The sequence below is a fragment of the Centropristis striata genome, chromosome 17, assembly GCF_030273125.1.
Source record: "Centropristis striata isolate RG_2023a ecotype Rhode Island chromosome 17, C.striata_1.0, whole genome shotgun sequence".
Lineage (NCBI taxonomy): Eukaryota > Metazoa > Chordata > Actinopteri > Perciformes > Serranidae > Centropristis > Centropristis striata.
The window spans coordinates 32,271,582-32,287,091 of record NC_081533.1 but is presented as its reverse complement, the minus strand read 5'-3'; the positions used below and the strand labels follow the sequence as shown (position 1 = coordinate 32,287,091).

At 36.8% G+C, this 15,510-nt stretch overlaps 1 protein-coding gene across 1 annotated transcript in view; it reads right to left on the bottom strand.

The window, feature by feature from the left end:
• Positions 1-15,510, bottom strand: part of npy2rl (neuropeptide Y receptor Y2, like) — a 92,180-nt gene that overhangs the window by 32,487 nt on the left and 44,183 nt on the right. Inside the window, 1 exon segment of the mRNA XM_059354888.1 lies at positions 1,560-1,820. Within this exon segment, the coding sequence (XP_059210871.1) occupies positions 1,560-1,751 (192 nt within the window). The 5' untranslated portion in view covers positions 1,752-1,820.

Genomic DNA, 15,510 nt, shown 5'->3' with positions numbered 1-15,510 from the left:
GGGCTTGTATTTGGAGGGTTATACAGTCATGGAAAAAAATATTAGACCATCATGTTTAATTCACTTTTCTTGTTAATTGTAAGGCCTGGTACAACTAAAGGTACATTTGTTTGGACAAATATAATGATAACAACAAAAATATCTCATAAGAGTTAAATTTAAAAGCTGATATCTAGACATTTTCCATGGTTTTCTTGATAATAACCAAAATCGATATGAAAATGTCCAAACAAATGTACACTACTGGTCAAAAGTTTTAGAACACCCCAATTTTTCCAGTTTTTTATTGAAATTCAAGCAGAACTGCCAGAGGTAAATAAAAAAGGTAAGCTTAACCAAAACTGAAAAATAATGTACATTTCAGAATTATACAAGTAGGCCTTTTTCAGGGAACAAGAAATGAGTTAACAACTTAACTCTATGGAGTCTTGGGCTATTTTGTCCATTTTTGAATTCTTTTCATGTCTTTGTAAGTCATTTTGGTCATTTTGTGTCTTTTTTTGTCATTTTGTGTCTTTTTTTGGTCATTTTGTGTCTTTTTTTAGTCCTTTAGTCCAACATAAAATGTGATTTTGAATCTTTTTTTTACTTTCAAAACACTATCATGCTCAATAAAGAATTTTAAATGTTGCAAATGTGCATTAATTTCAGAGTACACTGAGACATTAAACTGCATCATTTTCAATTCAATTCTGGAAAAGTTGGTGTGTTCTAAAACTTTTGACCAGTAGTGTACCTTTAGTTGTACCAGGCATTAAATGAACAAGAAACTGAAGAAGACAATGGTGATCTAATATTTTTTCCATGACTGTACCTTTACCTTCAGAAAAGTGAACGTAGTGAGTTGTTGAAAGCTATAATGCAGCTATAATGTGGCGTGCTTTGTGACATCACTCCTTGCAGGTTTTTACCACCCGCTTTTGCTTTGATTAATAGCTTCAATAGCTTCTGATATACTGCAAAAAAAGAAAAGTTGGGTGAACTCAAAATTTCAAGGCAACAAACTTCGATAAAATTTTAAGTTGGACAATTAAACTAAATATTTTAAGTTTTGATTTTGAGTTTGCTCAACTCTAAATTCAGATTTTTGTCACCTCAACTGTAAGTTGAACTAACTTATAATTTTACATTGTAATAACTTTTAATCCTTACTTCTGCTAACTTCTGCAATGTGCTGAATTGGCACGATTGTAACGCTGCTATGAAATGTCAGCTAATGTTGCGACCACAATTTTGAGTTAGCATTGATACGCTAATGGCTACTCTTGTAGCTGTAACAAGCAGCGCCGCTAGCATCAGTTAGCCGCTAGCATCAGTTAGCCGCTAGCTTCAGTTAGCCGCTAGCTTTCGCTAATGACCGAATTTCCCAACAAAGAAATAAGAGTTATCAGAACTATTGTCCCTTGTTGTGAACCCCAACTTAAAGATATAAGTAACAACAACTCACCAACTTGTTTTTGAGCAGACAACTGGCTTCCTTTTCCTTTCAGGCCAAAAAATACAAGTTGGCTTTTTTGCAGTGTACTTAGTAAACAATGAGGTAAAAATCAAGCCTCTACCTGAACACTCAGCAGTTTAATGGGGTCCTCTGGAAAATTCATCACCGACGTTGGCATCGCCGGCGGGATGACGCCGCCACCGCCGGCATTGGTGTCGTAGTCGTGGTACACGAGGTTACCAAAGTCATCGTCAGGCGGGGTCAGGAGGCGGAGCTCATCCTGCGTGGCGTTGACTGCGCTGACGGTCTCCATGTCCAATCATATGCGTCCAGCCGGCAACGCCATTTCACAGACTCACACACTCCGGTCCTCTCTCAGAGCCTGAGGGGGCAAACAAATAAACAGACATCGTGATAACGTCTCAGCTTTTCATGGTTGTGTGTTGTTGCACAGATAATAGTGATAATAGTGGTTTTCAGAGTGTGACGTGTGGCTCTATTAGCAGCCTCTACAGATATTATGATAGACACAAATAAAAAATACAGTGAGAAAATGGAGACGGTGATGCTGGTCTTCATGCAATCGGACAAATTAGTGATATTAGTTGGTTTGCTATGTCATGTGTTGTTGCACTTGCTTGATTTGGGTGTCAGCAAGTCATTTTAATTCATTATAAGTAACAAATGCATGAGTACAACTGTTCAAAGTGAGGACATCTTTGAAATGTGAGGACTTTTTGGTTGATCCGTACTTCTTTAAAAGTCTGATTGAGGGCTAGGATTTTTTTTTTTAAGTTTTGGGCCATTTTGTCAGTTTTTGACTCCTTCTCATTCTACCTGTATATAAACTAAAAAAAAGTTTACCATACCATGTTGGTATCATTTTTTCAGCAAAATGTCACCTATATGACCTAATCAATATTATTTGACTTTGACTTACTGGATCACGGATTTGAACAAAAAAAAACCACACAAATAATTATGAAAATTGTTTGTTTTTTGCTCAGAGAAGAATTTTAAATGTTGGTTCCAAATCTAATATCTAAGAAGTAAAATGAGGAGAACGTCTAGTTCTATATCTTTAAACTAAAATATAGTATGGTCTTCATGTTGGTGGACAAATTAGTGATATTAGCTGGTTTGCTATGTCATGTGTTGTTGCACTTGCTTGATTTGGGTGTCAGTAAGTCATTTTAATTCATGATAAGTAACAAATGCATGTATACAGCTGTTCAAAGTGAGGACATCTTCGGAATGTGAGGACTTTTGGATGATCCTTATTTCTTTAAAAGTCTGTTTTAGGGTGAAGACTTCTTTTTCAGAGTTTTGGGCTACTTTGTCAGTTTTTGACTCCTTCTCATTCTGCCTGTATATAAACTTAAAAAAAAGTTTTCCATGCTGTGTTGGTATTATTTTTTCAGCACAAACTCAACTTTATGACCTGATCATTATCATGGTTTTGATCCCAAAAAATACAAAAATAATGGTGGAAATTGTTTGTTGTATCATGCTCAGTGAATACATTTTAAATGTTGGTTCCAAATCTAACATATAAGAGGTAAAATGAGGAGAACATCTAGTTCTATATTTTTATACTAAAATATAGTATGGCCTTCATGTTGGTGGACAAATTAGTGATATTAGCTGGTTTGCTATGTCTTGTGTTGTTGCACTTGCTTGATTTGGGTGCATCAGCAAGTCATTTTAATTCATGATATGTAACAAATGCATGTGTACAGCTGTTCATATTTACAATTTGGGTGTTTAAGTGAATGTTTGAGGCTTTAAAATTAATTTGAATTAACTGAGTTTAGTTTTCTATTCGTTCAAACTTCTTACTTTAGGGCAGAAAACAGCATTGGCATATTATCGCCTTAAAAAGTTGTGATCTTTATCAGTTTATCAAACACTGAAAGATGCAAATATACTGAATTTGCTTTCATCTTACAGACACACTCTTCTGTTTATGAAATATTTTGTCTCTTCAGAAGCTAAATGTTTTTCTATTTGGGAATAATTTGCCAAGATCAACCACCCAGTGGTGGTTCTAGACCAATTTTACTGTAGGGGCCAAGGAGGGGCCAGTGTTTAATCAGAGGGGCACATTACCACATGAAAAATGGCAAAGATGATATTTAAATATTCAAAATCTTTGAATGCCTTGAAAAAGACACAAAATGACCAAAAAAGACACAAAATGAGAAGACAGAATAACCAAAAAAAAACCCCACAGAAGACATAAAAATGACGAAAAAGACACATAATGACCATAAAAAGACACAAAATAACTAAAACAGACACAAAAAAGACACATAAATGACACCAATGACAAAAAAGACACAAAATAACAAAAAAAGACACAAAATAAATAAAAAAGACAACAACAGACACAAAATTACCAAAAAAAGACACAAAAAGACACAAATGACCAAAAAAGACAAAATGAGAAGACAGAATAACCAAAAAAAAAACCCCACAGAAGACATAAAAATGACAAAAAAGACACAAAATGACCATAAAAAGACACAAAATAACTAAAACAGACACAAAAAAAGACACATAAATGACACCAATGACAAAAAAAAGACACAAAATAAATAAAAAAGACAACAACAGACACAAAATTACCAAAAAAAAGACACAAAAAGACACAAATGACCAAAAAAGACACGTAAAGACATGAAAAGGATACAAAAATGAACAAAATATCCCAATAAGACTCCATAGAGTTAAACTATTATACAATGTAACATTCTGGGTTCCTTTTGTGTACAATGAGATATTGTTTGAACAAAAAATAGGTAAGAATTGCTCCATTGTTCATTGTTATAAAATGATCATTTTATTATTAATTTGACACAGGGGCCACAGCAGGGGCCATGGGCTTCTTCACAGGGGCAGTGGCCCCTGGAGGCCCCTGTGTAGAACCGCCACTGCAACCACCGTGTAGTTTTACTTGTTTCAGAATGTGTATAAGCCAATCTTGGATTTTCATGCACACAAACAGCTGATTAGCTCGAGTAAATGATGTTATGTGAGGCTGATTAGTTGCCGTGCAGATTTGGTCAGCAGCCAGTTTGCATCCTCAACGAGCCTCCGCGCTGCTGCGAACACCATGAACTGAGCACAACCGACTTTGTTCCCTGCAACAAGAGATTCTCCCACTAATTGGGAGAATATCTGTTGTTAATAATCCCCAGTAGGCGCGCAGCATGCCCTTTGTTTCGACATGTTTTCTCTTTGTTTTTCTCGTGTTTTTAACAGCTCAGAGCTTCTTTTTCTATGGCCGAATAATCAGGTCACAACCAAGCATCATGAACTGGGTTAATGTTAATCTCTAAAACCTGGGAAGAAACCTGGATTATTTTTATCTAAATGAGATCAGATTACTCACAAAAACTACACTGTAAAAAATGTTTGTAGAAACTACAGTAAAACACTCTCAAATTACATCAGAAATAGGGCGTAAAATAAAAAAATGTATATCACCGTATTAGACACTTTTAATTACCGTAAATCAAAGAAAAGCACAAAACTTTAACTTTTACTGTCATACACTTTAGAAAACACAGTTTTGCCTTAAAAAATATTAGATTTTTCATTTAAAATGAATGGAGAAATACCATAACGTCACAAAGACATAACTACCCTAAAAATAATAACAGACCAAAGGACCTAACAAAGGACCTAAAATGACCAAAAGAGACACAAAACGACCAAAAAAGACACAAAATGACCAAAAGAGACACAAAACTATCTAAAAAGACACAAAATTACCCCAAAAAAAGACAGAAAACGACCAAAAGAGACATGAAATTATCAAAAAAAGACACAAAATGACCAAAAAAATACGTAAAATTATCAAATGAGACACAAAATTACCAAAAAGAGACACAATAGGGATAAAATGGCAAGTGATTTTTCAGTCTAAATGACAGATTTCATCAATCATCATATCAAATTACATCAGAAATAGGGCGTAAAATAAAAAATTGTATATCACCGTATTAGACACTTTTAATTGCCGTAAATCAAAGAAAAGCACAAAACTTTAACTTTTACTGTCATACACTTTAGAAAACACAGTTTTGCTGTAAAAATATACAATTTTCATGTAAAATTAATGGAGAAATAGCATGATCTCACAATGACACAATTACCCTAAAAATAATGGGATTATTCAGTCTAAATTAAAGTTTTTTTCTGATATTTACATTTAAATTTGCAGTAGGAAAGCCACTCACTGTAATTTTTTACAGTTAAGTTCTGGCAACCACAGCTGCCGGTATTTTACCGTAAATTAAACAGATCATTTTTTACAGTGTAGATCATCAGATAATCTACAGTGCAAATGTGTTAATACAGAAAAAATAACCGTAGGACTCCAAAAACCAAGCACAGGCACGACTTGTTTCTACGAGTAAAACCACATGAAATTATGCAGCTGATGGACGTTTCAACACAGTCTGCACTGTAAAAAAATGTTTTGTTTAATTTACGGTAAAATACCGGCAGCTGTGGTTGCCAGAATTTTACCGTAAAAGAAAAAGTGAGTGGGTTTTCTACTGTAAATACAATCAAAAACTGTAATTTAGACTGAATATTCCTGTTGTTTTTAGGGTAATTGTGACATTATGGTATGTCTCCATTAATTTTACATGAATTGTTTTATATACAGTATTTTACAGTATATTTACAGCAAAACTGTGTTTTCAAAAGTTTTGTACTATTCCTTGATTTACGGTAATTTAAAGTGTCTGTTACGGTGATATGCAATTTTTTTATTTTACGCCCTATTTCTCATGCAATTTGACAGTGTTTTACTGTAATTTCCACAAATATTTTTTACAGTGTGGATTCCTTTTTTCTCAGAATGAACCATAACATTCTGGCACCATCTTTAATTGGAAATAACCCGCCACTGAACTCCTGCAGCTTTTTAAAAAAAAATGGGTGCTGTCTGTATTCCTCAGAATACCAGCGCTGTGGTGTCCCTGGCAACTTCCCAGTGCTGCAGGCTGTTCTTTATAAAATAAGGAAGACTTGAAGAGAGGCTTCGGGGCTGAGAGGAAGATGAGCTCAGCTGCAGGCAGTGGTGGAAGAAGTATTCAGATCATTTACTGCATTAAAAGTACTACTACCACACTGGGAAATTACTCCACTACAACTTAAAGTCCTGCATTCAAAACTAACTGAAGTACAAAAGTATCAAAAGTCAAAGTACTGCTTATGCAGAATGGACCCAGTCAGAATGTTATATACTATTCTAAATATATTATTGGATTATTTATACACTACTGGTCAAAAGTTTTAGAACACACCAACTTTTCCAGAATTTAATTGAAAATGATGCAGTTTAATGTCTCAGTGTACTCTGAAATGAATGCACATTTGCAACATTTAAAATTCTTTATTGAGCATGATAGTGTTTTGAAAGTAAAAAAAAGATTCAAAATCACATTTTATGTTGGCTAAAGGACTAAAAAAAGACACAAAATTACCAAAAAAAGACACAAAATGACAAAAAAAGACACCAAAAGACACAAAATGACTTACAAAGACACAAAATGACCAAAAAAAGACACAAAATGACCAAAAAAAGACACAAAATGACTTACAAAGACATGAAAAGACTTCAAAAATGGACAAAATAGCCCAAGACTCCATAGAGTTAAGTTGTTAACCCATTTCTTGTTCCAATTTCAATAAAAAACTGGAAAAATTGGGGTGTTCTAAAACTTTTGACTGGTAGTGTAGGTGTATTTGAAAAGGTAGGGCTCATTTTTACTACTTAATATAATGTTATGAGGTTTAATTTAAAAAAAGGTCTAATCAATTAAAACTGATCATGTTTTTTATTTTAAATCTCGACTCTGTAAAGCTGTCAATGTAGTGGAGTAAAAATATAAAGTTAAATAAAATGGAAATATCAATTAAAGTATCTCAAAGTTCTACTTAAGTACAGTACTTGAGTAAATTAATACTTAGTTACATTCCAGCGCTGCCTGCAGGCAAACAGCAAGAACACAAATGGACAGTTTTTTGTTTAGTTTCTCTCAGTTGTTTTAATGTTGCAGTTTATATTGTGTAACTTTCCATCCTCCATGACAGAATTAGGCAGATATAATGATAAGCGGAGAGCTCCTCCACTTCCTGTCAGCAGAGTGAGTGTCAGTGAACCGTTCGGACAGATGGTTGATATCTGCAGCGGGCAGCTCCCAGCGGGCTCCGAGCCTCGGGCTGCAGAGACTCAAGCAGAAACTAAAGAAAAGTCTTCGTCAGCTCCGATTGATTCTGAACCATGTGGGCGCCAGAGAAGTTTCTCCTGTCTCAACTTCTCAAAATATTCCTCAACTTTTGACATCTGTGACCATAAAATCTCTCTCTCTTTTTTTTTTAAGGTACTTTCGATTCCCCCAGAGCTGCAAACCTGATCCCTTCAAAATAAAAGCCTACTGAAATTAAGCCCTCTCCAAATTAAAAGTGGTTTATTCATCAGAGAAGTTGATATTAAGAATAAACAGAGGTGGAAGAAGTATTCAGATTCCTTTAATAAAAGAAATAATACCACACTGTGAAAAGTGAAAAAAGACTCCACTACAAGTCTTACATTTAAAGGTAAATCACTAGAAAGGTAAAAGTTCTAAGAGTGTTTATATAGTCAAAGTATATGACTTGATTAATATTATATTTGATTCATTTATATAAGCAGCATTTTACTGTCATCAAGGTACAACTGATTTTATTTAATTTATTTGTGTTTACCATAATATTTTGGGTGGATTTTAACATTTCAGAAGGATGAAAACTGAGCAATTAATTCAATTTCAAGATTTTTTTTCATTTGTTTCGAAGGTGATTAAAATTTTTGTTTTTATTGATTTTTGGAAACAATTTCATTTTCAATTCCCCCAGAGCTGCAAACCTGATCCTTTCAAAATAAAAGCCTACTGAAATTAAGCCCTCTCCAAATTTACAGTGGTTTATTCATCAGAGAAGTTGATATTATTAAGAATAAACAGAGGTGGAAGAAGTATTCAGATTCCTTTAGTAAAAGTACTAATACTACACTGTGAAAAGACTCCACTACAAGTCCTACATTTTAAAGGTAAATCAATAGAAAAGTAAAAGTGCTCAGATTGTTTATATAGTCCAGGTATATGATTTGATTAATATTATATTTGATTCAGTTATATAAGCAGCATTTTACTATCTACTAAGAATATTTTGGGTGGATTTTAACATTTCAGAAGGATGAAAACTGAGCAATTAATTCAACTTCAACATAAAGAGATTTTTCATTTGTTTTGGAGGTGATGATTTAATTTTCAATTTATTTTATCTATCAAGAAAGAATAAGAACTCCATTAAACCAACTTTTTTATGATGTTTTTTTATTATTATCATTATTATTATTTTGTGTGCTTGCTTGCAAAAGCACACTAATTGTTATTCCGTGGGCTTATTAGTGCCACGGCTGAGCAGCGAGGCACTCATCTTCACTGCAAGCAGTGAGGATGAGTGCCTCGTGCGAAGCACGAGGCATCTCTTATTATTGCTCATGTTTATTATTATTATTATTATATATAGATTATTCTTCCGTAAAAACTTTGGCGCGTAACTAGTCCCACAGCTTTGAGAAATCGCGAAAAGTAAAAACGTCAAAAGTTGCGCCCTATTCGGGAATCGTGTGGAATGACTTTTATTAGCGATCGGCGTGCACGTTTTCGCACAACGTGCACAAACGTGCACTTTTCGGCCCATCCGGAACGCATTGCGCAAACTTTGGGGCCTCACCATTCGCAAACCGTTGCTCGTAAAATTCCGAACCAATTTAGAAAGTTGTAGGGCCTGAATTTAACTCTAGTCCTGTGAAATTTCAGAGCGATTGCACATATAGTTTTCGCACGAAGTGCGAAAACATTTCCATTTTTCCAAACTAATGGGGACGGCGATTTTCCCATGTGTGTGTATTGCGCGGAATGTTCAGAATCTAGAGCGGTGATGTCATCAAGCAGAGTGTAGAGGCCGAGAAGGAGTTGTCACAAAATAAATTTGAAAACTGCGCTCAAGGCCGCAAATTTCACTCTACAGTAATAATTTGTACATAGAAACGTAGGAAAATTTGTGGTCTCACTCACAATCCTCTGGTAAAGCTGTCAGAGTTATAGTTTGGGTGCAGGACACAGAGAAGTGCCACTAAAACGCAACAACAGCCCCATTGAGTCCCATATTAAAAACACACGAGGATTTTTGAAATAATCAGATTTTACCGTTTTTTTAGATCGCTCTAACAAAGCTATTTTTTCATTTTTCTTAAAAAAAAATATATGTAGACGTTCAGGAAGAACTCAGGACGCTCAAAGTGAAGTCAGATCAGTGATAGGTATTATGGTTTTGCCGAAAATGCTTTCTGTTCGAGGCCAGAATTTTCAGTTGGTCCACCTCTGGCTGCTCAGTGTGGCAGAAATGTCTCCACCTTCAGTTAATTTCAGTTGATTGCTCTGCTCTGATTGGTCGACTCCACCTGGCCACGTGGTTGCTTAGCTACCAAAGCTCTCCCCCCCTCCCTCTCCCCTCCTCCAACACAGACATTTTAAGTGAAAACAGTTAACTCTTTTAACTTGACCATACATTGTCCAATCTGCCTCAAACTTGTCATACATGATGATGGCTCATCACTGACAATTTCTACATATCAATATTTCATAAATTCCCGCCCTTTTTGATTAGCCACGCCCCCTTTCATAACAAATGAACCGTTTGTCCTAGAAACTTGTATGAGGTGTCAGATTACTCAGCATGGCGTCCCTGTCTAACTGTTGATTGATAACCCCGCCCCTTTTTATAAGCCACGCCCCTTTTACTAACTAGTGAACCGTTTGTCCTACAGACTTGTATGAGGTGTCTGTGAACTCAGGACAGAGTCCCTGTTTGACTGGTGATTGAAGCCACGCCCCCTTTGAGTAGCCACGCCCCTTTTTACTAACTAGTGAACCGTTTGTCCTACAGACTTGTATGAGGTGTCTGTGGACTCAGGACAGAGTCCCTGTTTGACTGGTGATTGAAGCCACGCCCCCTTTGAGTAGCCACGCCCCTTTTTACTAACTAGTGAACCGTTTGTCCTACAGACTTGTATGAGGTGTCTGTGGACTCAGGACAGAGTCCCTGTTTGACTGGTGATTGAAGCCACGCCCCCTTTGAGTAGCCACGCCCCTTTTTACTAACTAGTGAACCGTTTGTCCTACAGACTTGTATGAGGTGTCTGTGAACTCAGGACAGAGTCCCTGTTTAACTGCTGATTTAAACCACGAGAATCATCCGGCAGTAGTCCCGTGGCACTCCAAAATTTCCCTGGAATTTTGTTTCTAGTTCTTATTTTTAATCTTCCGTTTCTTCCGTGGTGTTTTTTCGGTCGACTACTCCTCCCAGAGTTTTGGTCACACATACACAAAAAAGGTATCAAATCGACCGGCTCGCCCATGACAAGTGTGCTATGACTTTTATAAGGGTTTCGACAAACGGTTTTCAAATTATTGGGAAAAAACACGTCAAAAAATCCCCCCAATGTAACCCTATGGAGAGTCTAGAGTGGTGATGTAATCAAACAGAGTGTAGAGGGAGAGAACGAATTGTCAAAAAATAAATTTGAAAACTGCGCTCCAGGCCGCAAATTTCACTCTACAGAAATAATTTATACATAGAAACGTAGGAAAATTTGTCCTCTCACTCACAATCCTCTGGTAAAGCTGTCAGAGTTATAGTTTAGGCGTGAGATGCAGAGATGCACCACCAAAACCCAAAAACAGCCTCATTGGCTCCCATATTAAAAACGCAGGATGATATCTCAAAAAAGGGGATGTAAGAGTTTTTTGAATTCGCTCTAACAAAGCTATTTTTTCATTTTTCTTAAAAAAAAAAATATGTAGACGTTGAGGAAGAACTCAGGACGCTCAAAGTGAAGTCGGATCAGTGATAGGTATTATGGTTTTGCCAAAAATGCTTTCTGTTCGAGGCCAGAATTTTCAGTTTGTCCACCTCTGTCTGCGGAACTCTCTCCAACAGCAGTTAATTTCAGTTGATTGCTCTGCTCTTATTGGTCGACTCCACCTGGCCACGTGGTTGCTTAGCTACCAAAGCCCCCGCCCCTCCCTCCTCCAACACAGACATTCTAACTGATAACTGTCAGTTTACTCTAAGTAAACAGACTTCATAAAACATGAGACCTTATAACTTGACCATACATTGTCCAATCTTCCTCAAACTTGCCAAGCATGATGATGGTTCATCACTGACCACTTATACATAACAATGTTTCAAAAATTCCCGCCCTTTTTGATTAGCCACGCCCCCTTTCATAACTAATGAACCGTTTCTCCTAGATACTTGTATGAGGTGTCTGTGAACTCAGGACAGAGTCCCTGTTTAACTGCTGATTCAAGCCACGCCCTCTTTGAGTGACCACGCCCCCTTTTACTAACTTGTGAACCGTTTGTCCTACAGACTTGTATGAGGTGTCTGTGAACTCAGGACAGAGTCCCAGTTTGACTGTTGATTTGAGCCACGAGAATGATGGTCCAGAGGCAAGCACACAATCAAAATTTCTTTAGAAATTTTCTAGTTATTATTGATAATTTATTTATTTTGATAATTTAATGCACTGATAACACAATTTTCTGTTACATTTTCCTGATTTTTTTTTTTTTATAGATTACACATTTTTGTCTTCTTATTCAATGTAGGTCTTATTTCTTGTATTTTTACTTCTATATGCAGTCCTTGTCAGAACAGTTTTGAGCGTACACAAGGTTTTTGTAGAAAAATGAAAAAAGTTCACAAATATGAACAGTAAAGCAAACAACAAGGTGAGAAACACTTTTTGCCATTAAATAAGCAAACAGTGTTGCCTGATTTGATGTTTCTTGTGTATGGATCATAGTTGATTCTTCTAATAAGAGGATAGATGATCCGTCAAAGCAAGTCTTTGATTTCAAGGTGAGTCTGGAAATGACCCAAAAGGAATTTGATGATTTTAAAATCAAGAACTGTAATGAAACCAGGACCGATTTGGACACAATTTGTAAAATTTCAGTCTCAGACAAGACTGAATATGTTGAGGGACAGACAAGACGGCATAATATTGTTATGGATGGCATCAAAGAGTCTATGAAAGCTCTCTCTCCATTATCAGTGATTTAAACAACAAAGAAACTGTCGACCAATAAATATTTTGCTGTTTAACCCATTGACGCCTAAAACTGCCTGTAGGACCTCTGGGCGATTTTAAAATAAGCCCCTAAAACCTGACGTTTTTCTGGAAATTCAACAGAAGTGTCAACGCTTCTACTAAATAATAGATTTTTCAGCCTCTGTAGCAGATAGAAATGAAAATCAAAAAGTATTTGAGAGCTTATACAAATACTACAAAACGACGTATCTGCTTTCCAGGCTTCAATGGGTTAATATAATTAAAAACCTGCCAAACTCTTGGAAAACAGCCCAAGTTTCTGGAAACCGCCCAATCTGGTGTTAAAATAAAAAGGTTCGATCTGGGAAGTTCTCTCCAGTTTTTTGTTCATCCAGCCATGATAGAAAGATCCAGCTCCACACTCCAGCTCTGAGGATCACAGGTGGGAGAATGTCACACCAGCTGTGTCATAGCTTGTCCACACACACACACACAGACACACACACACACAGCTGTGACCTCCCCGTTTCACAGCTCCGGCCTCGGGGAGACTTCACTGCACACACACACACACACACACACACACTCATCGGCAAGTGAACGCACTAACAAACAATCCAAACTGCAATCTCTAAGACACACACACACTCATATGGGATTAAAAACACACACACTCCAGTGAGCTGATTCACTGAGCCAGGAGCCCGAGGGCGTCCGGCTCCCTCCTGGTCTCGCTCGCCGCTGACAGCAGCCAGTGACGCCACACACACACACACACACACACACACACACAAACACACACTCGCTCACATGAAGCAGCGAGGCGAGGTGTTTCTCTAACTCACCTCACACCATCCTTCCCACATTTACATCTCTATAAACACAGGGAGGTGACAGAAAGAAAGGATCCCGACATGCAGAAGAGGCATTCTGCAGCACTCTGGAGTCATAAAAACACGGGGAAAAGTGTTGCTTTTGGAATAAAAGCAGCTGTGGCGGACTGTTCTCAGTCCAAAGTCATCAAACACCAACGCCTTAGCATCTTTATGAGATCCACTGGGGTTTTTAGCTCCAACATAAACCCATCTGCAGCAATATCAGACACTCGGAGCTCCAGAAGTCGGGTGGTGTTGTATAAAGAGCGATAAAGTCCGCGCAGGAAGGGTTCCAAGGTTATAATAGTTTTGGATTTTTCATTAGTTTTAGTTTTAATTTCGTTGTGAATTTTTGTTTTCAATTTCAGTTAGTTTGAGTTAGTTTTAAGAGTGAGTTTTCTAGTTTTAGTTTAGTTTTTAGTTTTTGAAAATGCTTAGTTTTAGTTTAATTTTTATTAGTTTTAGTGTTTTAGTTAACTATAATAACCTTGCATGGTTCATATCAACATCAATGTATGTGTTTTAACTCAAACAACATAAACCCATCTGCAGCAATATCGGACACTCGGAGCTCCAGAAGTCAGGTGGTGTTGTATAAAGAGCGATAAAGTCCGTGCAGGAAGGGGAACGGAGTGGTTTGTTGGGTCGAGCAAGCACATGACTTCCACCAAGCAGACCACGGTTCATGTCTCATATGAAACCAAGAGTCAAGACCAATGTATGTGTTTTAACTCAAACCATGACCTTTTTTCTAAACCTAACCAAGTACTTTTGTTTGAATCCACAACGTAAACCACCGTATTGGAGCATCACAGTTTAAGGGCTTCGCATTTTATTACTTTATGGTTTTCTGGCTGTCCATTGTTCTCTATTTTTGTAGAGCTGCTTTGAGCTAACATTCTATCAAAATTTCACATTAACTACTAATAGTGTGAAACTAGGGTCTTACTTCTGATCTTTCCAACCATATATCGTTTTACCCTTGTACATTAGCCTCGGGTTTACCAGAATTGGCAAAAGTACGTTAGCGCCCCGATCGGACACTTCCATCTCCTCGCTGTAAAACAATGGGGGCTGCTGAGTTTTTCAGGGGAAAATGGATGTTTCTGGATAAGCCAAATAAATATCACCATTATCAACACACCGGGGCCGTACTTCTGTCCTTCAAAATAAAATACAGTAAAAATAGAGATACTTTTTTAGATCATCGTCCACGCATTCTTACTGCTTTCTCTCATCAGTTACTTTCTTATTGTAATCAGACATGTAAATCTCCATGTACATCCATTAAATTTCACACGTAGTCTGTTAAATATGCATAAATGGCGATCTTATTCTGAATGACCACGAAACACCGGAAAGTGTGGCATTGCAGATGTAACCGAAGAGGGAATATAGTACCAAATGGAGGCAGACCAGTGAAACAGTTACTACACCACTTTAAAAATGTTCACCATTCTATTTCTGATACCTTTCTTTCCAGCACAACCTCACCTATATGACCTGATCATAATTATTTCACTTTGACTTACTGGATCAACAATTGAAACCCCCCAAAAAACAAAAAATCTGAGAATTAGAGAATGGTATTTTTTTTCTTTAACCCTCTTGAGTTGACTTCTTTACGACATCACAACCTAAAAAAAACCTTCAGCAGCAGTTTCCTGCCATCAGCTTCCCTCTAAAGTTCTGCCTTCAAACTCCAGTTTGTGTTTGAAGATGATAGAACAAGTAAAACCAGAGATACGGTCAAATATATATTTAGTATAAGTACATTTTTTGCCAAAAAGCAACAAGTTAGCATGCCTAAGGGTTTTGCAATGAGTGACATATATAATGAGAGAGAAACGAAGAATTCAGGAATGAGAAAGAGATAATAATCAGCTGTTTGTGTTCACAGTCTAAAAAAAATACAGCATGAAAGAATAAAGAGAAGATAATTAGTCAGGAAAGAATAGGACTGCAGTGATGATGAGATGAGTTTAACTCTTCAGCGTCTTGTGTAAAAA